The sequence below is a fragment of the Malus sylvestris genome, chromosome 8 (genome assembly GCF_916048215.2).
Source record: "Malus sylvestris chromosome 8, drMalSylv7.2, whole genome shotgun sequence".
Taxonomy (NCBI): Eukaryota; Viridiplantae; Streptophyta; class Magnoliopsida; order Rosales; family Rosaceae; genus Malus; species Malus sylvestris.
This window is the reverse complement of record NC_062267.1, coordinates 12,243,427-12,270,148: the sequence shown is the minus strand read 5'-3', so window position 1 is coordinate 12,270,148 and position 26,722 is coordinate 12,243,427. Positions and strand designations below refer to the sequence as shown.

General features: G+C 38.7%; 1 protein-coding gene across 2 annotated transcripts; it reads right to left on the bottom strand.

Moving 5' to 3' along the window:
• Nucleotides 1–183: 183 nt before the first annotated feature.
• On the bottom strand, nt 184–14,995 carry LOC126630939 (protein TIC236, chloroplastic-like). Of its 2 annotated transcripts, XM_050301094.1 has the most exons (25): nt 14,810–14,995; nt 12,570–14,296; nt 12,272–12,479; nt 11,743–11,941; nt 11,558–11,617; nt 11,134–11,238; nt 9,497–9,637; nt 9,275–9,337; nt 8,329–8,559; nt 8,136–8,219; nt 7,687–7,844; nt 6,969–7,497; nt 6,217–6,387; nt 6,044–6,107; nt 5,332–5,450; nt 4,466–4,741; nt 4,263–4,328; nt 3,958–4,089; nt 2,722–3,543; nt 2,309–2,589; nt 1,732–1,985; nt 1,342–1,574; nt 1,027–1,218; nt 666–938; nt 184–497 (listed from the first exon to the last, which is right to left on the bottom strand). In XM_050301094.1, exons 2-25 carry the CDS (start codon nt 14,182–14,184, stop codon nt 351–353), a joined length of 6,423 nt encoding a protein of 2,140 aa, XP_050157051.1. In that variant the 5' UTR covers nt 14,185–14,296; nt 14,810–14,995; the 3' UTR covers nt 184–350. The 2 variants fall into 2 exon arrangements, with proteins under 2 accessions (XP_050157051.1, XP_050157050.1); XM_050301093.1 differs by having other exon boundaries at nt 12,272–14,296.
• Between the last annotated feature and the right edge of the window lie 11,727 nt (nt 14,996–26,722).

Here is a 26,722-nt window from a genome sequence, read left to right as displayed (position 1 = left end):
AAACAAGTAGAAGCTTGGGTTTAATTGGAGCGTACATAAATGGATTGAATGTCCAATAATTATTAGAGTTTGGTGAAGGAACAATTCCAGTCGTATAAGAAATTGTGAGGCCTAGTGTAAAGTGTAACCTTTAATTTCAAATGGATGGAGTTGAAATCAGACCTATTTGGAGAGTGTTGGAAATGCCATTACAACTTTATGATTTTCTTTCATTGATAAAATATGGAAGTATTTACAAAGTGAAACAGGTACAACTTACAAAGGAGCTCATTCAATATTTGAGCAAAGAATAATGATACACCAAAAAGCTAACCAAAAAGATAAGAGCATAACGTAAGACGAAGAAAAAACTAGTCCTGCGAGGTGGCAGAATATTCGAAAAGGAGGCGCTTCGACGGAGCAGACTGCAGGAGAACCCTCAAGCGGCTCGTAAGCTGGTAGATCAACGTCCATTGCATTGCCATCTCTGAGTCTTTCATTTGCCTAACAATCGAGGCCTGGTGGGAAAAATAATCTTAAATGATCATTAACGTACTTTGAACGAAAAGAAGTTCACAATATCTGCGAAGTTTCTACGATTTGCATCAATGAAAGACCTTAAGGTGTCCATCAAATTTGAGAAGCAACAGAATTGAAAGCGTGTTAAAGAGTTTCGTTAAGATTACCTGAAGACGTTTCCCGAGTTGGACTTCAACTTCTGTACCAAAGGAAATATTACTGGCCAGGGATTTGAGAGGATCCACCGTAGGATCAACAGAAAGCAAACTAGGGATCTGCGGTGCATACACTAGCCTCCACCTTGCCTGCCCAAACTCACCCTTTCCTTCTATTCTTGGCATTAGTTTTTCCAGTGTTGTAGTGGCAAGCTTTTGGAATGCAAGCTGCCCATCGTTTTCCAATATGGACTCCGCCAGTTGACTTTCAAAGACTCTAGCAGCCTATGCACACGGAAAAAATGGATCAGATGAAAGTGCCTGCAAGTATAGGAAGTGAAAATTGACTTCCACCAATATTGAAAGATTGTACCTCGGTCGGTGAGAGGGCATCCTGTTCCACAGAGCGAGTGGATGTCACCACCAGTTTGTCCTGCCAATTGCTGGCTCGACTTTGAATCCTGAATTGCCACTCCGAACCTACAAGAACTAAATCTAGCATAGGATCTAGTCCAATTTCAGGCTCGAATTTCGCAATATTCAGATGCTCTTGCTTGAGCCTCACCTGCAATTGGGAAGTTCATAAGACTAGCACAAGCCAAAAAACAGAGGAACCAATAAGCTTGAACTCCCCACGAGAAGAAAAGATACTGTGGACTTCAAGAATATAAGAAATAAATTGACTCACCTGAGTTGCCACAAGATTCACGTCACCATTCTCAAAGGTTAAGACTCCTCTAGGTCGTATCAATTTGGGATGAGCCGGGCCATTTAACTCAAGCTCTCCACTGACTGCGAAATTCAGAATTAAAGGATAAACTACCCTCAATTCTGGTCCTAGAGCAAGCTTTAAATCACTAAGCTGAATATCTATGTTCGGTTTAATGTTCACTTGCTCCATCTCCTTTTCAGCTGGTTCAACTGCCAATCCAGAAAGCAGAAGGTTAGATTCAGTAGAATTTGAGGTTTTCAGACATCAACTTTACCAACTGTACATAAAAAAAATGTTTGGTCTGATTCAGAGTATAATGGTCATAAGGTCACACAATGAATTAGACTAAAAGGCAATGATGTTTACCTGAGGGTTGAGAGAATTTTGTCCTCGAAGCAGCAGGTTGGGAACTGAAAAACCGTGAAACATACCTCGAGGCAACTGCTCGATCGACACCAGTAGCTAGAAGCCTAGACTCATTTGACACCAATCTATTAGAAGTAGCCCCACTACCCTTATCATGTGGTAGATATGCTTCACCATGGCTCAATTTAATATTTCCAGAGATGTTTGGTTGCAATATAGAACCAGTTATCTGCATCTGAGTGTCAACCTGGGCACTGCAATTTTACTCAACACATGAGTTTTCTTTGGGCGGCAAATAAAAGGAATATGCAGCTAAGACTACTAAAAAAATAACCCCAGGGAAAGAAAACACTTCCAGAGAAAGGTTATCTCATTTCTTCTTTCTTCCGTTGTTCTTACTTTCTTGTTTTACATTTTTCGATTTGTACCACAAATAAGGACAGATGGAAAATTCAAAAGTAGCATCACCAAAAGCAAGAAATTCAAAGATTCTAACAAGCATATGAATCCAAAAGTTAACCTAGTTTATGATGCCAATGAACTTGGAGTTTTATTTATGACGAATTGTTATAAGTACCTCAGAATATTCTTTGCCCGCACTTCCAGAACTTCACATTTCAAGTCAATTTTATCTCCAAGGGATGCTTCACTTGTTCTAAGGGGCAGGTTTCCTTTCACGAATAGTTTTCCCCTTCTGCTTACCCTACTCTCCAACGAAGTAATGCACAACCTATTTGATTTCACATGAACAGTGCCACCGAAGTTTGACAGTGGTTTCCAGAGAACTGGTGATGATATAGATGCCCTGTGGAATGATGCATACCCATCCAGCACCGGTTGTTCAACTGTGCCTCTGACCTATTTATATACAATCCTCAAAATTTTAAACACGGCCTTAAACCGAAACATAACAGAGCAATTTTTAGGGAAAAAGAAACAAAGTGTAACGAATCATAGACAATAAAAAAACTCCACGTTCACTTGACCCACCTGAAGCATGACGTCGGCATTGCCCTGAAGCCATTTAGCATAAGGCGATAAAGCAGTTAACAGCATCATGCCCCCATCTTTAACATCAGCATCTATTCTGACTTCCCCTACATCCAGTAGGTTCCAGTTTAAACCTTTGAGGCTTTCTGCTAATCGCGTATCCCAACCTTCTTCATTTCGCTCTCTTGAAAGTTTCTTTTCACTGGCATCATCTACAGATGCCCTACCTCTTTCTTTCACCCAGCCTTCCCAACTTGCTCGACCTTTATCTTTCTCTAAATCTTCTTCCTCTAACATGTTATTCTGAACAAAAGTAACAGGAACACTTCCTTGAATGTGAACATGCCCAATTTGGATGATTGGCTCAAATTTTGCGTTGAACAGAAAACGGCTGGTTGAAGTTAGAGAAGCAACAACTTCAGCTCGTCCAAGATCGATCCCCCCAATGGCACCATCCAGGAGCCTTACTTGCACATCACACTCTGGTTTTGCAAGATTCCCTCTGAGATCGCCTTCCATGTGCAATATACCCCTAATTGGTGCTAAAAACTTCCTTAAAGATTGAACCACATCAGTAGCAGAAGATTCAATCACCTGAATCACTGTCGGAACTAAACTAACAGGAAAATTTAGAACAGCAAAGTGAAGATTCGTTTTAGGCCCTAACAAAGTCCCATCTGCATGAATTGTAGCATTATCTTTCTGAATAAACATCTTTTCCAGGCGCAAACCATCATCATTGCTGTATGCACCAACTGCCAGAACTCGCTGAGTTTTGTAGGCACCCCACTCCCAATCCTCCCCATGAAAATCAAATTCTGCCTGACAAAAAGATACAATGATAAAACCAATTAGTAGAGGACAAAGCCTACATGCCATGAACCAAAAGAGTAACCATGGTAGCTACGTATTGCAGGTTAAACACAATACGTAGCCACCATATTTCCTAAGTTGGACTAGCAAAAACAAGAAAAAGTTTATGCTTATTTCTCAGGGGGAGGTAGCTTTTACTTCAACTGTAGACAGAACTAAGATTATCAAGAACCAATGTTCAAGTGGTCACCAACTTGTTATGCGAGAGCACATGAAAACCTCATTCTATTACTATTATTTGTCTACCAACATCCAATTGTCCAAAAAATGATTATACATATTTTACAATTTAGATATCGATAAATTAATTCTCAACATGCAAAGATGTTTGATATTTGAACCGTGAAGGAATTGGAAAGATACCATAGTATCCCCATTGCCACCACCACTAGCATCAAGAGAGCCATGCCATCTACCTCTAAGCTCTGTTAAACCTGGAAGATTTAAGTCTTCTAGAATAATTTCATTTGATGGAGTATAATGTCCCCGTATAACCTGAAATAATGGATAACCAACAGTCAAAAATACATAATGTCCCCCGCTTATCTCATTACGAAAAACAGAAAAAAATTATATCAAGGCATCAAATCCCAAAGTCATGTCCACCAGCATCAAGTAATATAGCTTCAAAAGGGAAATTGACATATGGCGTTTCATCCAAAAAGTACCTCGAGTAGTTCTTTAAGACTTTCAGTATATAATCCCACATACTGCAAACTCTGAATAAAGAGATCCTGCATGCAAATTTCACACAAAAATGTAGAGAGTGAGTTTTTCATTAAACTGCTTGTCAATTGATGTTTTCGGCTCAACTGAAAAGTCGATAATTACTATATGTACTTATTTCCAACTTATTTCAATGGAATACAACCTTTGACCTAGAATGAACAGCAGGATCTGTACTTCGAGAAACAAGTCTGGCTAGGGGAAGCATCTCAGCAACCTCAGCTCTGGGAACTTCCAGTCTCATTCTCCACCTTCCCATAGAAGATATGACACTCCCCAGATGCCCAGCCATTGCCCTTTCCAACAAGCCACCCTTTTCCTTTCCAGCAGGGTTGCGGTCTCGTGAGCCTGGCAACACATATTCACCCTGAAGCTCATAACGGCTATTGCTTTGCTCCAGGACCGTTTTCTCAACAGTGATCTGTATAATAGTTTATTAAAAAGTACCAATGTTAGGCATGTCATGCAAAAAAATTTAGTTGTGATTCTTGTGAATAAGAAAGTAACACCACATCGAGTCCTAAAATAAGTGAAGAAAAAGTATATTGTTTTTCAATGTGTTGATACAAATCCATCCCAAAAGATTTTGGCCAAGCTCCATAAGGTAAGGCATCTTTCACTATTGTAAATCTAAACTAAAGGATTGAAACAAGAAGCTTGAAGCTCCTGGTGTTTAGTTGATATATCAGAGTTGAATATATCTAAAGAATCTGTGGGCATTTTTGGGATATTAACTAATGCAAAGGCTGCAAGAGAAGCAAGAACAGTTCGACTAAGCTAAAGGAAGACACAGATAACCATCAATTAGGGAAAGCTTGAGAAAAGTATGCATCACGATCGTGGCATGAAATCAGCAACCCTTGTGACAAAAAAGAAGACAAATCATAATAATAGCAGAAGCCACATTACAACAGAAAACATGTGAGGAGAAAAAAGACAATCTTCTCAATAAAAATCTCAGCAATGAATCCACAATGGCAGATGAAAAGTACAAAAGCCAGAAGTACTCACAACATCTCCACTCCATCGAGCAGCGACATCAAGGGCTTCACCTAGCACTCCACTGAATTTCGGTCGAAGTACAGATAGTAGTCCATGACCTCTTCGTTTCTGAAAATTAAGTTGAATTTCTGCCTGAAACCAAATAACCAGCTAAACATTTTAGAACTGAAAAGCAACTAGAAACAACTTCTATCAACTTATGAAGCTTCAACTAAATTATAATTTTTCTTCAAAAATTGAAAAAAATAAACAAAATTATGATTTCCCTCAACACCACAACCTAGTTAAAATGAACAAATAGATAGAAAAAATTAAAAAAGAAAAAGAGAAAATAATCAATGGCATTATTATCCAGAATGCCTAAGGAAAAAGATGTGGAAAGAGTCATTTCAGGGTTTATTTTACCTACTTTTCTCTTCTACCTATGAGAATTTCCTTGAACCGATGATTAAAGATAATGTGGTAAACAAGATAGTTAAATTACATCCCAAGTTTCTTAAGAAAAAATTTGGCCTTATAACAATAGAAATAAACATATATGTCCGTTCTTCCTTTTATTTTTTAAGGCTTTGTTAGGATACATATATGTAATCAAACATTTGTGCAAGTCTCTGAACCATTCTTAACAGCCATCTCATAATGGTCGAATGTGCACTCATGATGAGTAAGGAAGGAGAAGATATGGGAACAGAAAACATTTAAATCTAGAATGCTTGCTCACTTGCCTTCTGTATTGTTCCACGGAGTGAGGCCAACTCCAACTCATCCAGTGGTAACTGACGTATCTATAACCAATGCCAAGACAAAAAAAGAAGAGTACACAATTTGTTATGATTAAGCTCAATTAACAAGAATTAAAATAGTAAGCAAAGAATATTCTACAGATACATTTACCTCCAAACTAGCAGAATGAAATGGCTGGAAGCAAATGTTTGCTTTTAGTTGCCCCTTTTGAAGCAAAAAAGATAACAACTGTCCACTTGGGGAATTATCTTCATTATTAGGCTTCAACGGCCCAACAAACTCCACTACAAGACTTTCATCTGGCCTACCAGTGGCATCCAACTGCCAGAAAAATGTTGTATTTCAGAAGAAACTATAAGAAACAAGATTAGAAAATAATAGGGCATCAACAGAGTTGATCAATGCACCAAGTCTAACTCTTGCTTTAGCCATATCTGATTACATAGGTGTAGGTCTCAATAACGACAGCATTGATCTTAAAATACCTAACTGAATCAATTATCATGATTTCCATTTCCCAGAGCGTAGGAATGCGAAAATATGCAGCAGAAACATGTGTCCAAATGCTTGACTTAGGCATGGGCATGCCAAAGGCAATCTAATCAATTTCACTTGAGAAATTGGCTCTCCAAATCTTTAGCATGCCATTTAAGAATAAAGTTACTCACAAACATGTATCTTTTGCTCAAGTTACAAAGAACTTCCATGATAAGAGCTTAGTACCAGTTATGCTCTACAATGCAAAATGTCATGAATCCAAAACCAATATATAAAAATATAACGAGTCAACATGTCAATTTCAAAAATTAGATTGGCAATATTGAGGACAAGACCAGCTTAATATCGTCAGCACAATTCCAAGATAAACTAGATGTGAAGGGCATTAAGGTTATTTTCATTACCTTGATATACTCAGGTGACAAGCTCAATGATCCAGCCAACTGAGGCGCCAACATCAACTGATTCAATCTAAGACCAGAAATCGAAACCTCTCCAACAAGACTGTCTGTCTTTTCTTTATATGTCATTGTCACAGGGAGCTTATTTCTATCTAGACCAAAATTTTGTCCATTTTCAAAACTGCAAGGCTTTACAACCTTGCCTTGAAACTTGATCTTGCCTGTTGCTTTTAAATGCATTGGTTTCGGAGAATCGAAGGTATAAGGTGATACCACATTAAAAAACTCAAAACTACGCATACGCAAATCCAAGTCAATTCCCTCAACAACAAATGGCATGGCACTCTTTCCATAACCATCTTTTCTGTGCAAGCAGATTTCGTCAGTGTAAGATGTTTGAACTTTCAATGACAAATCAAAAGCAGCAGATGAGGAATTAACAGTAATGGAATCGTGTGAGATTATGATATCTCCTCTAGCATCACTGAAGGACCCTTCAGCTTTTGGAGCTGTCCATTTAATGTCAAACCTCCTACATTAAGAAAAAATAATATAAAAAAATAAATCAGGAAAACATTTGAGTGAACCTTAAGAACGATTAACTTTGAATGCAGATTATCATCAGCATAATTTGATAACAACCACAACAAAAAGCAGATGAAGCAAATAAGCAGCATGAATAGTTATTGATCAACAGTTAAGAGGGACATGTGAATCTTACGGTCTCAAAAGCGAACCAGAAAGTTTTGTCTCTCCATTTAAAACCCCTAATTTGAGTGGCATTAGTTGAAGATACCCAGGTACATATCGATGCAGAATTTTATCAAAACACAAACTTCCGGAGAAATTCACATCCATTGATGTATCATCAACTTCACCCTGTGTGTAACATCATAAAATTAATTTTCAAATAGAAATGTTAGAGTGCTAAGTGCTACATCATCACAAAGATTTATATTTAACAAGAAAGCTAAAGTAGCATTATAGGTTGAAGATAGCTTAAAAAAAAATTCCCCTTAGAAATAGAAACAAAATGGTAATACGCATGCTCTAGTTACCAAATAATCACCTCAGTGAGAAAGAGAGAGACCTAGCTTGCTAGTATAACGACACAGTAATATGAATCGAGAAAAACTGGCCACAATTTTCAACAAAAACAAAAGTGTATACCTCTGGGCAAATCCATGCATTCCCTGCCCCTCGAATTTCACCGCCATCTACAAGACTAGCTCTTATTCCATACAAATCAGCAACCTATAGAAAATACAGTATAAGCTTACAAGGGTATAGATACAGTGGCATGAGATGAAGAATCATCACACAATTTTGGACATACACATTTAGTTGCTTCTCAAAAACTTACACAGCTATCAGTGTTAAAAGTGAAATTAGCAGATACGCATGAAAATGGTACACGATCAAATGCTGCTACTGCACCGGCTTCTTTACTTTTCAAAACTGCTTCAGATGCAGAGGACGGAGGAAAATCAGTAACTGAATGAGATATCCTTCTAGAGACCATTCCACTTCCCACAAATATAGGTGCATCCAATGGACCTTGACAGTTAAACACAGCAGTCACTGAACCAGCCAGCTACATGGGGAAAATTCAAAGAGATGTGTCAATATGACGTATATCACCTTTCCTATTATCACTGCATTCTTTCTTGTGTGAATTAAGTAAGAAACTAATGCACCCAACATTATTACATGGAATTTGGAAAAATAATAGTAGGGAGTGACATGTACAAATGGCTAATAAAAGTATTTGAGAGAGTTCATTAAAAATGTAATCAAACTTAAAAATAAAGGAATATATATATATATATATATATATATATATAAGCACCTAAGATTTTAAGATGCAGATAATATGATTTGTATCAAATTACTAGCCGAAATCTGCGCTTCATTGGCCAGTGTATGAGACTCATACAGAGGCTTTTAAAAGAATTCTATTTCATTTAACTATGATTAACCAGAAGTTCTATTAAGGCTGTCGTGCTATTTTCAATAAACGTTTTACAACATGCGAGCAGGAACTCTGACATAGATAATGTGTTGATATAGGTTCAAAGGAAAGTGCCAGTTTCATATCCATGTCGAAGTGTAGCACTTCCGTCTATGCCTTCCCTTCTAAATGAGAAGTCATAGGTTCTACCGTCTACACATGGTGGGACCAGGGAGAAGCTAGCATCTACACTATAGCTTAGTATTTCCATTTTATCACACAGGAAAAAAGAAAAAGACAGATACATGCGAACAGACAATCAGATGCAACACACACAACATACACAACACACACATACCGGAAACAAGAGAGGTTTCATCTTGAAAGTTCTCATCAGGGAATTTACTTCCACGCAAGAAACCTGGAGATAGAGAAATTGGTATGAAAAGATTTCTAACTGGATGCACTATTAATAAGAAAACAAAAAGGAAACTAAATAAGACATTTTGTGCTGCCAGTTCAAGCTCAAATTAACTGCCTGTTACCAAACTCAATCCAAGATGCATCTTCAAGAACATACCTGACACATAAGATGAAACTCTCCTTCCTCAGGATGAATGCCAAAATCTCCAGAAGCTTCCAAGGGAACATCACCAAACCAGCCACTTGCATTGTGTAAGAATATCCGTTGGCCACGGAAACATAAGCTTGCTGAAATATCCTGCATAAAAGAAACGCATGGGTTTTAAGAAAAGTCCATGGGGTACTTGGAGCTCACATAAAAAAGATTTGACGGCCCAAAATAAAATATAACGTCTAAATAATTTAAGAAAATAATTTAAATCAAATTTAACTTAAAACTTTATAAATACCTATGTATTTGTATGATTTTTAATTACTTATCAGAATTTAAATATTTTTAAATTAAAATGTTCATAAAAATAAATTAGGATAATTTACATGAATTTTATTTTAAAAAAAGTTTCCAAAAAAAAAGGCTAAAATCATTATTTAATAGTCTCGGGCTAAAATTTTAAGCTATAAGACCATCTCCAACCCTTGGCCTAAAACCTAAAATTTTTAGCCCACAAAATTTAGGTTTTAACCCAGAAATAGTTTTTCTGCTCCAACCCTTTTGGCCTAAAATTTTAACCCCAGATTATTAAAAAATGAATTTAGGCTAATTTTTTTCTTAAAGTAACTTTTTTAAAAGAAAAAATTAGACTATCCTAATTTAATTTTATGAACATTTTAACCTAAAAATATTTAGATTTTGACAAATATTGAAAAATCACTAATGGACACCATGAAACTCATTAAACAACAACAACAAAGCCTTTTCCCACTAAGTGGGGTCGGCTATAATGAAACTCATTAAACATTATGAAAAAATATGAAACACATAAAAGATTTTTTTTTAATTACTTTAGCCTTTAGATTTAAATTTGGACTGTTAAATTTTTGTTTTTACCGTTGAATTTTATCAAATTAGATCTTAACTGTTGGATTCAATGAATTTATAAATATAAAACTAAATAGATGGGGGGCTAGCCCCACTAATCCTGGGCTAAATCATGGGCTTGTTTTAGGTCCAATTTTAAGCTTGGGTTGGGTTGGATTTGGGGGCGGGGAATAGAAGGGGAAAAATAGGTTATAGGCTAGGGTTGGAGATGGTCGAAGGATTGGAGGAGAAAAGCAGTTTCTGGGTTATGGCTTAAATTTTTAAGCTTTATCCCAAGGACTAGAGATGGTCTTTGTTGGATAAGGCTTTATCATTGTTGTTGTTGTTGTTGTTGTTCAAGAAACGCATGGCACAGAACAACTTTTTAGATTTCAAGGACAACATGACAGACAATGCGCATGAGGGATGGTTTCAAGTTTCAACCATAAACCTATTGCATGTTTTGAGAACCATAGAGCTATAACGTTTTGCATATTATGTGCTGTTAGAAACAGTAACATGCAAGACGACAAGTATGATTATAAAAGACCAAAGCCCTAGTAAATCAAGTGCAAAATGCATTACAACACACCCTATTAAATTGATAACTATTTGGACAGATTCAGTTTTTCATGATATATTGGAACCGGAAGTAGTTCCTATTTTTAGGCGATCTACCAAGTCTATTTGCAGGGAGAAGGAACATCTACCTCAACAAGCATATTGTATCCATATAGGTTCAACAAAAGAAACAAAAACGTATAACCAGGACATACAGAAAATGATGAAGGCGCGCCAATTGTTTGAAAAGCCAACCCTGTCACATCAAGCTGTCCATGAAGATTAGGAAATGTTTCTCCACTTGACATGCACAAGTGAACCTGAAATAGTAAAAGTACATATATATCTCAAAACAAACAAAATAAAATCTCACAATGAACTTTTATTTCTCCTACATAATGTCAAATGAGAAAATACAGTTGAAATGTGATAAATTGTGATTTCAGATACACAGAATTTTATATAACCTTAGAACTAAAGGAATAATCAACAAGCAGCAATTGCCGCTAAAAATGAATTCATGTAATTACTTCAGCAACAGAAACAATATAACCCATTCAGAGGCATAAACTGGAGATGTGCCACCATAAAATTTTATAATAGAAAACAATAAAGTACACATTTAAGTTCGAGAAGCACCTCACCAGTGGCTCTTCCTCTGGACCAAATTATTGGAATTTCTAAGATCCTTTCAAAAAGCTGCAGAAAAAGAGACAACCAGCACACAAGGCACGTAAACCAACTTTGTGACCTAAGTTTGGAAATCCAAAGGTGTTTGTAATCGTAATTATGTGTCATATTTTATTTTGTAGTGTTTCCCTTACCGGAACAAACAAGTTGGCAACTTTTAAGTTGGCATGCCATTTCTGTTCAACAATGTCAACAAAAACATCTGTAGACAACCAGCCGCCATCTTCAGATATGTTATCAGACCTCCACACCTTACAGTTTCCACTAACTTGTACGTGAACTTGGCCATAGTGATTTTGAAACTTCACATGTCCATCGACATTCTCCATCTCTCTATAAACATTTTATAAAAATCATAAATGCTCTACTTAATGCAAAATTTATCTTGTTATAAACTTTTTCTTGCATAAGACAATGCATTACCATTATTCACAGAAAAGTGGAAACATCTTAAAAGATGAGTGATTCTAATTCATATAGTTAGACCTCTATCTGATATGTCAAAATCCCAACACCAACAAGGTTTTCTAGATAAAACTCAGCACAATGGTTAAAGGAAAGCTAGCATCTACAACAAAGTAAATCATATTATGACGAGTCAGCAAGAGAATTATGTTATTAGAAAGAGTAAAACAAGAAAATGTATAACAGAAGTGACTCTACCGAGGTTCCCTGTCGCCATATGCAAGTAGCATCAATGTTCCTCCTTTGAAATGAACAGAATCTAGTGTAACTGGAAGCATCTTCTCAATGCCTTCAGACTGCCCAACACCGACCCCGTCGACAAGTTCTGCAACAATATCTTCAACTCTGGGGCCCACACTAGACGTCAGCTTTTGAATGGGTCCAGAGAGAAAGGCTAATGGCTCTCCTGCAAAGGAGGGAAAACCTAATTTCAGGCTTAGGGGCCATATAGGAACTTGATTGTATGTTGCAAAATTTGAAGTCTGCAGCATCTGACCTCTTTGCCTCTCTGATATCTCAGTATGCTTATTTACAACATCGACTCCAAAATCCTCATCGTTTACATTACCACTTATGGTTTTAGCTCCTGCAACATTTTCAGTGAATGGGAAAGTTTTACTGGACATCCCATCTCCATTAGACCTATCAAAAGTCATAGGAAGCGGATCATCCATGAAATTAGAACTATTTAAATGACTGTTGACATTCTCATTTTCTTTAAGAGGATAGTCTGCTGAATCTCCGTAATGCTTTCCATTGTGGTTGTCATCTCTTACAGTATTTTCACCAATACTTGTGATGGAAGCATCAGCATTAGTATCAATCACATTGTTCAACAAATAGGTGTCAAGGTTCATCACATCAATACCTCCAGATGACTGTAAAGGCTCGTCAGACTTCCGATGAGATAGATCCTGAAAATATGCAAGTGCCCTTGCTGCACTGTACCCAAGAATTCTTCTTTTGGCGGTAATACCGGATGCAGAGATATCACTCCCATAACCCTTCCTTTTAAATTTGTGCTTTTTAGGCCCCTTTATCACTCTGGACCAAAATTTAAGCCCTGACCCAGGAATTTTGACACCTAATGATTTCTCCAAATCTGCATGCTTTATTTCATAATCAACGCCTGTGTCCATGCAATGATCCCTCCAGTGCATCTTTTCATCCATGCATGGAAATGACTCAGAACTTGTTAAATCTACTGAATGGCTATCACCTTCCTTTGAGTCATTGCCATTTGAAGGACTGGAACCCTTGTCAGAAACAATGTAACCCATCTCTGCAGCTTTTTTTGCCGCTTCATCTCTTTCTCTTTCCCAGCAAGCAGCCGCTTCTTCCCTAGAAAGCCTTCGGATTTTGGTTCGATGATCAATTCCTTCTTCATTAGATAAGTGCCTTTGTAGACCACCTTCAGTTGAGGGTATCCCTAACCAAGTATAATCCTTCTTTTGTGCAACCAAGACCGTCGGATGCGACAAAACTGCATCAATCACAATCCTTCCCCTCCTAAGACTTGCAAAAGGGTGAAGCCGAAGTTTCATAGATGGGACCTCACCACAAGAAAATTCCTCATTATGAGGCCCAATTGAACAAGAGTCCAGTGTGATGCTCAAAGGCGATAACCTCCGAACCTTACCAAAAACAACTTCACGCTCAACATATTCACTGAGTACTGAACAAACAGAAGGCAAAAGCTTGGCTTCAATAAAATCCTTGGTTTTGGATTGCCCGTACCATACCAATAAGCACACCCCAGATATGACAGCCAAAAGTACAGAGCACCTAATTAAAAGTAAACCCTCTTCCAACAGAGGAGACAGAGACCTCACCAGAGCCTTGCTTCGAGAAAAGGGCTCTTTAACGCATTGCACCTTCATCCCATTTTGTAGCTCGAAGGTTCGCCTTAATAATTCCACATTTTTTCCCCAAAAATGTGAAACTTTAATTGCTTGAGAAATCCAATAGTTCTGCTTTTCACATACACACCTACGAGCAGCCCTTTTTCCCGTACGCCCTCTGTCCCAATAAATGAAATTTCCATTGTTTCTACCATTTAAAGAGTCGTGAAGTGAAATCCCAATAAATGGGCAGAGGAGTTTACTGCTCATTATCTTCCCTTAAGCAACAACATCCAATTGCAAGTCATCGGCCAGGGACCAAGAAGCAGCTCTTAGTCCCCTAACAAATCAGAAAATCACGATGTGACTAGACATTTGAAACCTACGGGAACAGATGTTGATATTGAATCAATAATACAATCATCAAATGGATATAAAGTAAAAGATAGAATAACGGACTTAGAACCACCAAAAGCTAATTGTTACGAAGCACCAATGGACAATTCAGTTACTAGTTATCAGAGTAATACTAAGACATGGCACACAAGATTTTCCTACTAAACAATCTGTCAATCACGGTTATAAATCATTATTCAACAAAACATACATACTGTATCAATTTCCTTCTCGAAGACCCGAAAAGCTCCTCAAAATTGCGAATTTTACTCAGATTAATTCGCTAATTGAAAAAAAAAAAACAGCCCTAAAACTGCTTGTCACTCTGACTCAGAGAGAGGCAATAGCCTAGAGGTAACAGAGCTAATCTGAATCCAAACTTCTTGTTTCTCTGCTGGTTTCGAACCCGAAAACGTACAATTATTCATAAGATTCCAATACTTTCGATACAATTTTCATTTTTCGGAAACAAAATGTGCTAGTTTGAAGAAATAAGAACCTGGAGTGTCGAAATGGAGCATTTCACAGGTACTGCTTGCTTCTCCGGGATTCAATCTTGCTAGAGAGAGAGAGAGAGAGAGAGAGAGAGAGGGGGGGGGGAGAGAATGAGAAGGTTTGCTCGAATCGCCGGTTTGTTTGTGTTTACTTCTGCTTGCTGCTACTTCTTCATGGTGAACGAGTGACGACAACTGGGGAGGAAAAGGGTTTTTTTTTTAATGTGACGGAAATGCCACGTGGACCACCTGAAATGTCAGAAATGACCTTATCTAGCGATAGCGTACCAGCCTGAGCAAGGACAAAGTGGATCAATCAAGACTCCCTCCCTCTCAAGTCTCATCTCATCCATTTGTTTGCCAATCAATGATCCTTTTTAAAAAAGGAGGCTAATAATTGGAATACACCATGTCGTTACTTAAATTGAAAAATAAAAATCACTTTTAACTTATAAGCGCTTTTACTATAAGCATTTTCATAGAAGTATACTGAGCTCATAATGTAGAAGCAATTATGGCAATTGCATCTTTACCTATCGCTCATGATTTACTGCATGTCATTCAAATTACTTATAACAGATTCACTGATGTATAACGTTACAATCAATAATGCATTATTAGGTCGGGACGCTACGATGACAATGAAATGTAAGCCTTTTCAATAGTACATTGGTATATCTTATTAAACGATCTAAACAACGTCCAGTTTTGTCCTTCAGCTCACACAGAGAAGAAATGCAATAATTTCTAATTGTGTCCGTCCATTCATAGAATTTCATACACAAGTTTGTAACAGCAACACAACGCGGAGGAACAACTACAGTACAGACATGTATCAAGTTAAAACTGACTATCTCCAAGAAGGAATATCAAATGAGCAAAACTTGCTAATTCCATACGTCCCCATGACAATCGAGCAACAAAAAATGATTGACAACAGCCAAATGTGAAAACTTCCTACTAGTCCACCGCGCAATAAAAATTTTAACCCACAGCCGCCACACCCACTCTTTGTTTCGCACAACTTCGCTCTTATGAACAAAGAAAAATTACATGTTCATATATAACGATGTTGAACGAAATTTGGGCTTTTTATTGCACAAGTTGCTGGTTGTAATGGTTCTTCTCTTTCTTCTTAGTTGCAGCAAGTCGTGCTCTCCTAGTAGCTGCCTCTTGAGCATCAGCTTTTGCCGCAGCATCCAACTCTTTATTAGATTTCTTCTTCACTGATACAACCTTCTTTAATCGCTCCTTCATGTCAATATTTGATGTATCCTCCTCCATCTGTTCGGCTTCAGTAACTTCACTCAGTTCATTAGTGGCATTGAGTGTTTGGTTGATCCTATGATTCTTTGACCTCTTTTAAAGCTTTATCCTTCTTTTTCTTCTTCTTGGCGCACTTGGACTATGCAGGCTAATTTTCCTTCTTTTCTCCATCCCCATTTGGCGCATTATCCTTTTCTTGTGCAACACCTGCAAATGCAACATAACGACGGTTGTTGGCTAGATGATATTGAATAAGAGATGGCACCAAAGAAACCTTATCCAAATACTTTACAATAGAGGTTCTCAATAAATGAACAAATAAAACCAAGACTTCAACTTCTGCAATAATTATGAACATAAAACATATACAAGGACTTGACTTTCAAATGTATGTCATTTGTGTGAATGCAAATTTCCCTCTTCTTCTTCTTGAACAAAATTGTACCTACAAAACAATTAACACCTTATGGTCAAGGCCAAGAGTCTCACGTGCCCACGATGAATGGGGGGGCTTTGGCCAAAGAACCTTCGATGCCAAAGTTAGAATTTAGAGAGAAAAAATGCTTAGAGAGTTTTTGGAGTTTTGCAAGAATGTAGACCTAGATTTGTAGAGAAAATGGGGCTCAATATATAGAGTATGGCCGGTCCCCTTTGGAGAAAAGGTGGCCGGCCTTTGGGATGTTTTTCAAGTGTATTTTGTGGTTTAATGTGTGATTTATTTGGCCATTAATGGATTAATTAGGCAATTAACACATTTTTAGAAAGAAAGTTTTGGAGGTTATGGAATTAATAAAATAAATAGCTAATTGATTAGCTAAAAAAGGGTGAAAAATATATGGAATGAAATATGTTGATGCACAAAATCAGTGAGGACTTTGGTACAACAGAAAGTGTTAAGTTTGTGACCTTCGCTAGATTGCTTCGGTTACTAGTGTGGATAAGTATGTAAATGGATAGAGACAGGGAAGCAAACACAAGATGTACGTGATTCACCCAGATTGGCTACGTCCACGGAGTAGAGGAGTTCTCATTAATTGTGAAGGGTTTACACAAGTATATAGGTTCAAGCTCTCATTTTGTGAGTACTAGTGAATGATTTAGTACCAATGCCATTAGGAAATATTGTGAGAGAATGATCTCTATTTATAGAAGAGAGTTTCTAGTTTCATTCTGACATTGACACGTGTCGTGTTGTGATTGGCTTCTGATGTTGACACGTGTCGTGTTGTGATTGGCTTCTAATGTTGACACGTGTCGCGCTATGATTGGCTTCTGATGTCAACACGTGTCGCGCTATGATTAGCCTCCTGGTTGGAGGGAAACTCTTCTGGGTCCTTGACGGTATAACGTTGACCGATACTCAGTAGTTTCGGAATTGGTCAAGTATGGTACAAACAGTGCTCCCCTAAGTTCCCGAGTGAGGGAAGCTCCTCAGTTGGGGACTTGCAAGATCCAAGCCATTAAGTAATCACGAAACTTCTAAGTACCGAAGTGTGGTATCATTTTCACTTGCCTTATCTGTCTCATATGTAGATGTGGCATCTTCTTTGGAAGTATTTTTCCTCCATCCAAGGGTGATATCTTTAACCGATGAAGATGCACAAGGTAATGTATCAATTTCACTTGAAGCTTACTTGTAGTTTCGGGCTTGGTCAAGTGCGATACAAACCCTATAGTAGGAGTTCCCCAAGTCGCCAAGCTATGAGATTTGCCGAATGAGGTAACAGACAATGTAAGCAATCGGACTTCCAAGCAAGCAACCTGGATCGGAGGTTCGACTTCAGCTTTCGGTTGATTGTTCTCCTTCTCCTTGTGTTGTAAACAGCAACAAGGATATGGAGAAGCAAATGGAGAAGAAATGATATGAGATACTTTTGCTTTTGAAGAAGTAACTTTCCACAGGCTTATTCTTGAACTGGGCTGGAGGATTTTCTGGTTTCCTCCAGAGTATAAGGCCGACTCAAGAATTTGAGGGTCAAAACAAGTCCATCAAATCTAGAGTACGTTCGACCCTGATGATATGAGATATTTTTGTTGTTGACAAAGTAGTAGATGTATCGGCACGTGTTCTGTTACGCTTGTCTCCACATCCTTCTTTGTATCCTTATCACTTTCCCTATCTGTTCCTCAGGCAGATGTGGTATCTTCTCTAGAAGCATAAGATGTTAAAGATAAGTACTCGAGAGTAATGCTAGGTAAGGGGTTCCAGGCAGTCAGTTCCTGACTAGAAGCTTGATTCCAAATGCTGACTAATTGCTCTATTTCTCCTTGTCTTGCAGGTAAGAACAAGGTCAAAGGAAAAGACAAGGAAAAAGTATGATATGGGATACTCTTGCTTTTAAGTTTGATGATATGAGATACTCTTGCTTTGGTGTGACTTGTTTGTAGAGGTATTATCGGGAGGAAAAGAAGCTGAGTATTTCGAGAGACTCTATTGAGAGTGCCCTCTCGGATGTGAAGAAAAGTTGAGCATTTTTTTTATTTGCAGGTCTGCTTGGCTGTGGATGATGGAGGTCGACATATATAGGAGTCTCCCTAACAACAAGTAGTAGTGCTATTCCTTTACCCTTCTTGGTCATAGCAATGTAGTGGGAGCTGCAAGCTTCACGTGTTTTAACTTTGTCAGAGCACTTTGAAAAAGTGGTATGTGGTATCTGGAAAGCTGATGTTGCGTGTGAAGATTACAGACAAGAATTATCCAAGGAAATCTGGTTCTCGAAGTTCGGAGAGCGATGCCTCTTCGGTTTTCGAACAAGCAATCTTGTCGGGGATTTGGCTCTCGAGCCTCTTCGATTTTTAAGAAAGCAATCATGTTGGGAGACTGACTCTTGAGATTCGGAGAGCAGTATCTCTTCGATTTTTAAGAAAGTAATCATGTTGGGAGTCTGGATCTCGAGATTCGGAGGGTGGTGCCTCTTCGATTTTTAAGCACGTAATCCTATTAGGAGCTTTCGAGATTCGGAGAGTGGTGCCTCTTCGATTTTTGAGAAAGCAATCCTCTTGGGAGTCTGACTCTTGAGATTCGGAGAGCAGTGTCTCTTTGATTTTTGAGAAAGTAATCATGTTGGGACTCTGGCTCTCGAGATTCGGAGGGCGATGCCTCTTTGATTTTTGAGCATGTAATCCTGTTGGGAGTGTGGCTCTCGATATTCAGAAAGCGGTGCCTCTTCAATTTTTTAGAAAACAATCCTGTTGGGAGTCTGACTCTTGAGATTCGGAGAGCATTGTCTCTTTGATTTTTGAGAAAGTAATCATGTTGGGAGTCTGGCTCTCGAGATTCGGAGGATGGTGCCTCTTCGATTTTTGAGCATGTAATCCTGTTGGGAGTTTGGCTCTTGAGATTCGAAGAGCGGTGCCTCTTCGATTTTTGAGCAAGCAATCTTGTTGGGAATGTTTTCTCGACTGTGAGTAAAGGTTGGGCATTTTTTGCCAGTCTGCCTTGTCACAGAGCACGGAGGTTGACACACATTGGGACTTTCTAGTTATCAAGCAGTGGTGCTGTTCTTTTACCCTTGTGGGTAATAGTAGGGTAGCTGGACCTTCAAAATTTATATGTCTAAACTTTGTCAGAGATCTTTGGCAAAGTTATCTGTGGTATCCAATGAGCTGATGTTGCGTATGGAGAGTGGTGCCTCTTTGAAATTCGAAGAGTGGTGCCTCTTCGATTTTTAAACCAACGATCATGTTACCCTTTCTTTTATAAGGGCACCAATTGTGTGCAATAAGTACGTTCAGAGACTTATTGCTTGTAGGAATTTTCCCCTTATTTTTGTACTTAAGAGATTTATTGCATCTCATTTCTCCTTCATCATTTCTGAGAATGTCTAGCCCATTCGATCGTCGTTTTGACTTGAACTTTGGTGAAGAGGCAACCATGCCTTCTCAAGACAACATATGGCGCCCATCCTTCTTATCCCCTAATGGTCCTCTTACCGTTGGGGACTCTGTGATGAAGAATGATATGACTGCTGCGGTGGTGGCCAGGAACCTTATCACTCCTAAAGATAATAGACTACTTTCCAAACGATCTGATGAGTTGGTTGTTAAGGATTCTCTGACTCTCAGTGTTCAATGTGCAGGTTCTGTGTCTAATATGGCACAACGCCTATTTGCTCGAACCTGCCAAGTTGAATCATTAGCGGCTGAAGTGATAAGTCTCAAATATGATATCAGATGGCTCAAACATGAGAATAAGCAGTTGCATATGCTCGCACATGACTATGCTACAAACATGAAGAAGAAGCTTGACCAGCTGCAGGAATCTGATGGTCAGATTTTACTTGATCATCAGAGGTTTGTGGGTTTGTTCCAAAAGCATTTATTGCCTTCGTCTTTTGGGGCTGTACCGCTTAATGAAGCTCCAAATGATCAACCTTCGGTGCCTCCTCCTTCTAGGGTTCTGCCCAGTATTGAGGCTCCGAATGATCACCCTCCGGTGCCTACTCTTTCTGGAGCTTTGCCGACTGCTGAGACTTCTCATGAGCAACCTTTGTGAAGGCTCCCTCTTGTTTATTTATTTTGATTCATGTATGTATACATATTTGTAACTTATCGGAGATATCAATAAACAAGCTTTGCTTCATTTCAACGTATTGTGTTAAATACACCAAGGTCTTCTTCACTAAGTTCTTTGAATTTTTTCTTTTGTTGAAGCTTGTATGTTGAAGCTTTGAGAGTGAAGCATGTATGTTGAGGTAGTGCTCCCTTAATTTCCTAAGTGAGGAAAACTTCTCGGTTGGAGACTTAAAAAATCCAAGTCACTGAGTGGTCGTGAAACTTCTGAGTATCAAGGTGCAGTAGTATATGGTAGGAGTCCCCCAAGTCTCCGGTCGAGGGAGTTGACGAATGAGACATTTCCTTTCTAAGTGATAGCCCAAAACTCCTCATTCATATATATTTGTTATGAAAATTGTTAGGCCCAAAGAAGATGAGGCCTAGGCAAATTTTGTTTTTGAATTTTTTTCAATTTTTTTTTTTTTTGAATTTTCAAATTTTCGAATTTTTTTTTCTTCAAATTTTCGAATTTCCAAAAAAAAAATATATATATATATATATATATATATATTTTTTTTTTAAGCTTTGTAGGTGAAGCTTTGGTGTTGAAGCTTTGTAGGTGAAGCTTTGAGGTTGAAGCTTTGTTGGGCACCATGAATTGATTTTGCTTCACACTATCTTGATCAAGATAGTGTGAAGCTTTTGTAGGTGAAGCTTTTGTGTTAAAGCTTTTGTTGGTGAAGCTTTTGTGGGTGAAGCTTTTGTGGGTGAAGCTTTGAGGTTGAAGCTTTGTTGGGCACCATGAATTGATTTTGCTTCACACTATCTTGATCAAGATAGTGTGAAGCTTTTGTAGGTGAAGCTTTTGTGTTAAAGCTTTTGTGGGTGAAGCTTTTGTGGGTGAAGCTTTTGTAGGTGAGGCTTTTGTGGGTCAAGCTTTTGTGGGTCAAGCTTTTGTAGGTCAAGCTTTTGTAGGTCAAGCTTTTGTGGGTGAAGTTTTTGTGGGTCAAGCTTTTGTGGGTCAAGCTTTTGTAGGTCAAACTTTTGTGGGTCAAGCTTTTATGGGTCAAGGTTTTGTAGGTGAAGCTTTTGTGGGTGAAGCTTTTATGTTGAAGCTTTTGTGTTCAAGCTTTTGCAGGTAAAGCTTTGAAGTTGAAGCTTTGGTTGGGTACCATGAATTGGTTTTGCTTCACACTATCTTGATCAAGATAGTGTGAAGCTTTTGAGAATTTGTAGTTGTCCTCCATTGATGAAGCTTTTGTTGGTGAAGCTTTTATGTTGAAGCTTTTGTGGGTGAAGTTTTTGTGTTAAAGCTTTTGTAGATGAATCTTTGGATTGAAGCTTTGTAGGTGAAGATTTGGAGTTGAAGCTTTTATTAGGGACCATGAATTGATTTTGCTTCACACTATCTTGATCAAGATAGTGTGAAGCTTTTGAGAATTTGTAGTTGTCCTCCATTGATGAAGCTTTTGTTAGTGAAGCTTTTGTGGGTGAAGCTTTTGTGTTGAAGCTTTTGTAGGTGAAGCTTTTGTGTTGAAGCTTTTGTAGGTGAAGCTTTGGAGTTGAAGATTTGTAGGTGAAGCTTTGGAGTTGAAGCTTTTATTGGGTACCATGAATTGATTTTGCTTCACACTATCTTGATCAAGATATTGTGAAGATTTTGAGAATTTGTAGTTGTCCTCCATTGATGAAGCTTTTGTTGGTGAAGCTTTTGTGGTAAAGCTTTGTTGGGTACCATGAATTGATTTTGCTTCACACTGTCTTGATCAAGAGTGTGTGAAGCTTTTGAGAATTATTGTTACCCTCTATTGATGAAGCTCTTGTTGGCACTATAAATTGGTTTTGCTTCACACTGTCTTGATCAAGAGTGTGTGAAGCTTTTAGGAATTGTGGTTGCCCTCCATTGATGAAGCTCTTATTGGCACCATAAATTGGTTTTGCTTCACACTGTCTTGATCAAGAGTGTGTGAAGCTTTTGAGAATTATGGTTACCCTACATTGCCCTCTATTGATGAAGCTCTTGTTGGCACCATAAATTGGTTTTGCTTCACACTGTCTTGATCAAGAGTGTATGAAGTTTTTAAGAATTGTGGTTACCCTCCATTGATGAAGCTCTTGTTGGCACCATAAATTGGTTTTGCTTCACACTGTCTTGATCAAGAGTGTGTGAAGCTTTTGAGAATTGTGGTTGAACTCCTTTGAAGAAGTTCTTGTTGGCACCATAAATTGGTTTTGCTTCACACTATCTTGATCAAAAGTGTGTAAAGCTTTTTACGAGTTGTAGTGTTTGCATTGTTACAGAGGGGAAATCTCTGAAGCAAATGCAAGAGGGCTGAATAGCTTGATCTTCGTATGCTATGCACTGAAGTTGTTGTTAGCTTACAATAAGACTTTGTTGGTGACTATAACTCTTGTTAGGCATAAGTGCTCCCCTAGTTGAGTTGTCAAGCTTGATGGTTTTTGATTATTTGTGAATGCTAAGAGTTCACATGTACAAGTTGTACCATTCGTCTTTTAGTAGTTGGAATGAATGGTGAGTTGCTTTCATCACTTGGTTGGTGGTATGAATGTGAGTTCCTTTATCACCTTTCATCACATTTCATCACCTAGTTGGTGGCACGAGGATGAGTTCCTTCTTCACCTAGTTGGTGGCATGAATGGCAAGTTGCCAAATGATATTAGAGTACGGGTTGTACATTTCATCACCTAGTTGGTGGTATGAAGGAGAGTATGGGTTGTACATTTCATCACTTGGTTGGTGGCATGAAGATGAGTACTGGTTATACATTTCATCACCTGGTTGGTGGCATGAATGGCAAGTTGCCAAATGATATTAGAGTAGGGGTTGTACATTTCATTACCTGGTTAGTGGCATGAAGGAGAGTACAGGTTGTACATTTCATCACCTGGTTGGTGGCATGAATGGCAAGTTGCCAAATGATATTAGAGTACGAGTTGTTCATTTCATCACCTAGTTGGTAGCAAGAGAGTACGGGTTGTACATTTCATCACTTGGTTAGTGGCATGAAGATGAGTTCTTTCTTCACCTAGTTGGTGGCATGAATGGCAAGTTGCCAAATGATATTAGAGTACGGGTTGTACATTCCATCACCTGGTTGGTGGCATGAAGGAGAGTACGGGTTGTACATTTCATCACCTAGCTGGTGGCATGAAGATGAGTTCTTTCTTTACATTTCATCACCTGGTTGGTGAGAATAAGGGCAAGGTGTCTAGGCACATTATAGAAAGTGTCAAATGACACTAAGTATGTTAAACCCTTTCAAAGCACAGTTGGCTTATGTATGAATGTATTGGAGTGTATAATTGAATGAATATACTGTGAAGCTGTTCGTTTATTTGTATAGTCTTGTTAACATATACTTAGATAGAGACATTCTCCAACTCTTCAGCGGGTTGTGCTTGCTGGGTGAAAGAGTCATCTCGAGGATCGTCGGGTTGACTGTTGCCACCGTGAAGATCCAAGTTGGCTTCGTCTGGGCTGGTCTTTATGACTTGGTCATGTATAGAAAGGGTTTCCTTTGGCACAGGCAGATGTTGTTGCTTAACCGAAGTGTTGTAACATGATCGTGCACTAAGTTGATCTCCTCTGATGTAACCATTGCCATAGGGGGTTGGAAATTTCATCAACAACATATGTGTGGATGCCATGGCCTTGAGATCATTGATACCTGTGCGTCCGAAGATAACATTGTATGTCGTTAGGCAATCAACCACCAGAAAGTTAGTGGTAATGGTAGCTGTGTAAGGGCCTGTACCAATGGTGAATGGTAAGTGTATGCTCCCCAAAGGTTGTACGATATCACCGGAGAAGCTTATCAGAGGGGAAATCGAGTGATCGAGCAAGTGTTCAGCTACATTAAGTGCCCTGAAAGCTTCAGCAAACATGATATTGATCGAAGACCCCGTGTCTACCAGGATTCGTCGTACTTCAAAGTTGGCTATGTGAGCTTCCACGATCAATGGGTCGTTGTGAGGGTAAATGATACCTCTTTCTTCCTTAGGGTAGAAACATATTGGATCACAGTTATGCTTTTGATACTTACCTCCCCTGATGTCTTCCACGTGAAACACTTGGTGGCCAAACCTTAAAGCTCATTCACTATTTTCATGACCCTGTTAGAAGATTTAGATATGGGTGTGCCACCACTTATGGAATATATCACATTCACCTGGCGTTGGTTACGGTTACCCCTTGGAGGGTGAATGAGGAATTGATCAATTTTTCCTTCACGTGCCAAAGCTTCAATATGATCACGAAATGTGATACATTTCTCGCCGTCATGGACGTTATGCTCGTGGTAACAGCAAAACGTGCCCGTGCTTGTAATCCGGGTGCCTCGGCTCTGGCTTCGGTGTCACAGCCCGTCCCAAAAATTTTATATCGGGAGCGTGAAATGACGAAATTACCCTTAGCGGGTACTAAGATTTGTGTGGCTAGGGAATAATATGGTGAACGGTTTTGGTTGGACCACACAACACACACGTGCATGACCTTTCTTTCCCTCACCCGTGCTCTCTCTCTCTTCCCTCACGACTCTCTCACTCTCTCTCTCACCCTCGAACGTACGGACCACCCCACAAAACCTTCAAAACTTTATGGATCGACGTGGAGATTAGCATCATCGTGTTCGTGAGTGTCATACGAACTCAAAGATACCATTTTCAGGTAAGAAATCCTTTGTTTTCACGTTCAAAACTCGATGACCGAATATGGCACTATTCATGAACTTTGTGTTGGTTGATTTTTAGGACAATCCAAGCTCACAGTGAGCTTTAGGAGGTTCTAAGGAAGCTCGGGGACGTTCGTTTGGAGGTTTTGGATGTCGGGATCGTCGAGTTTGAAGTTGGCCGGTTTTCTTAGAAATTCTCTGGTAAGATTTCGTGATTTTTAAAGCTTTAAAGTAGTATAGCGTGAAACTACATGTTGAGGGCTTCAAATTGATATAAAATTCGAAGAAAACGGTTAAGAAACGAAGGAGAACAAGGAATTACAAAACTCGCCGAAATCCGGCCACCGGAAAAACCAGTCCGGCGAGCCCAGTGAGGAAGATGACACGCGCGGCGCGTGGCCTGCGCGTAACCGCACGTGTACCGTGCCTGTCCTTGGTGCATGGGGGCGCGTACCACATCAAAAATTTATTTTAAAAATATGTCAACGTCCGTGACGTCGAGTAGGTCACTGTGGTATATTCATATACCCAAATTGAGCACCGTATGAGAAGTTATTGAGAATTGTTGGTTATATGCTTTAAATAACGTTTATATAGTATTCACCGCGGCGGCCCGTGCGGCGGCACGTGGCCAATGGCCCGCCAATATCATTCTTAGCATGTGTTTAAGGTTCTAGGTTCAGTTTTGATAATGGTTGGACGTAAATTGAGTAATTGAACCTAAAATTGGTTAAGATTCGTGGTTAGGCGAAAATGTGAATTTACGATCCAACCGTTGGATCGTCACCAAACTTTGATACGTTGTAATACATAATATTTGAGGATTATAGGAACTTACGGATTGGGAATCCGAGTTACGGATCTTCCGGAATTGGAGTTGTAAGTTCATAAAATAAAATGTTAACCGTCACTTAGTTTTGGAAATTGATGGAGATCCGACCGTTGGATGGTAATGAAATTTTAGGATGTTGTCCTAGAGATATATTGTGGACCTCTAGAAGTTATGGATTTAAAATCTGAGTTGCAGATCTTTCGGATCGAACTACGTAGTGACGTATTTTATATAAGTTATATATTCTATCGATATGAATTCTGAGGTTGGATTTGGTTATTGTTTTAGGCGCCGATCGTCATGACGCCTTGACGTATTGTGCTAGGAAGATGTAGGGCGAACTCCAGGTGAGTGGGCAGTTTTGTTTTCGTATTACCTATATACAACTGTTTTTCCCAGAAAATGCGTTTATATGAAAATTATGATTTAAATTGCTATGCATGCAAATGTTGAGATATTTAGTTTGATAATTGATGCATATATATGTTAATTGACGCGGTGGACGCACAGGTGAGTTTTTATATTATTCAGATGAGTTATTTTATGAGAATTGCATTGAAAGCTCATAACCTGCACCCTAGGTGTTAGTGCTTATATTATTATTCACCACACCGCACGCTCGTCTTGGATCCAAG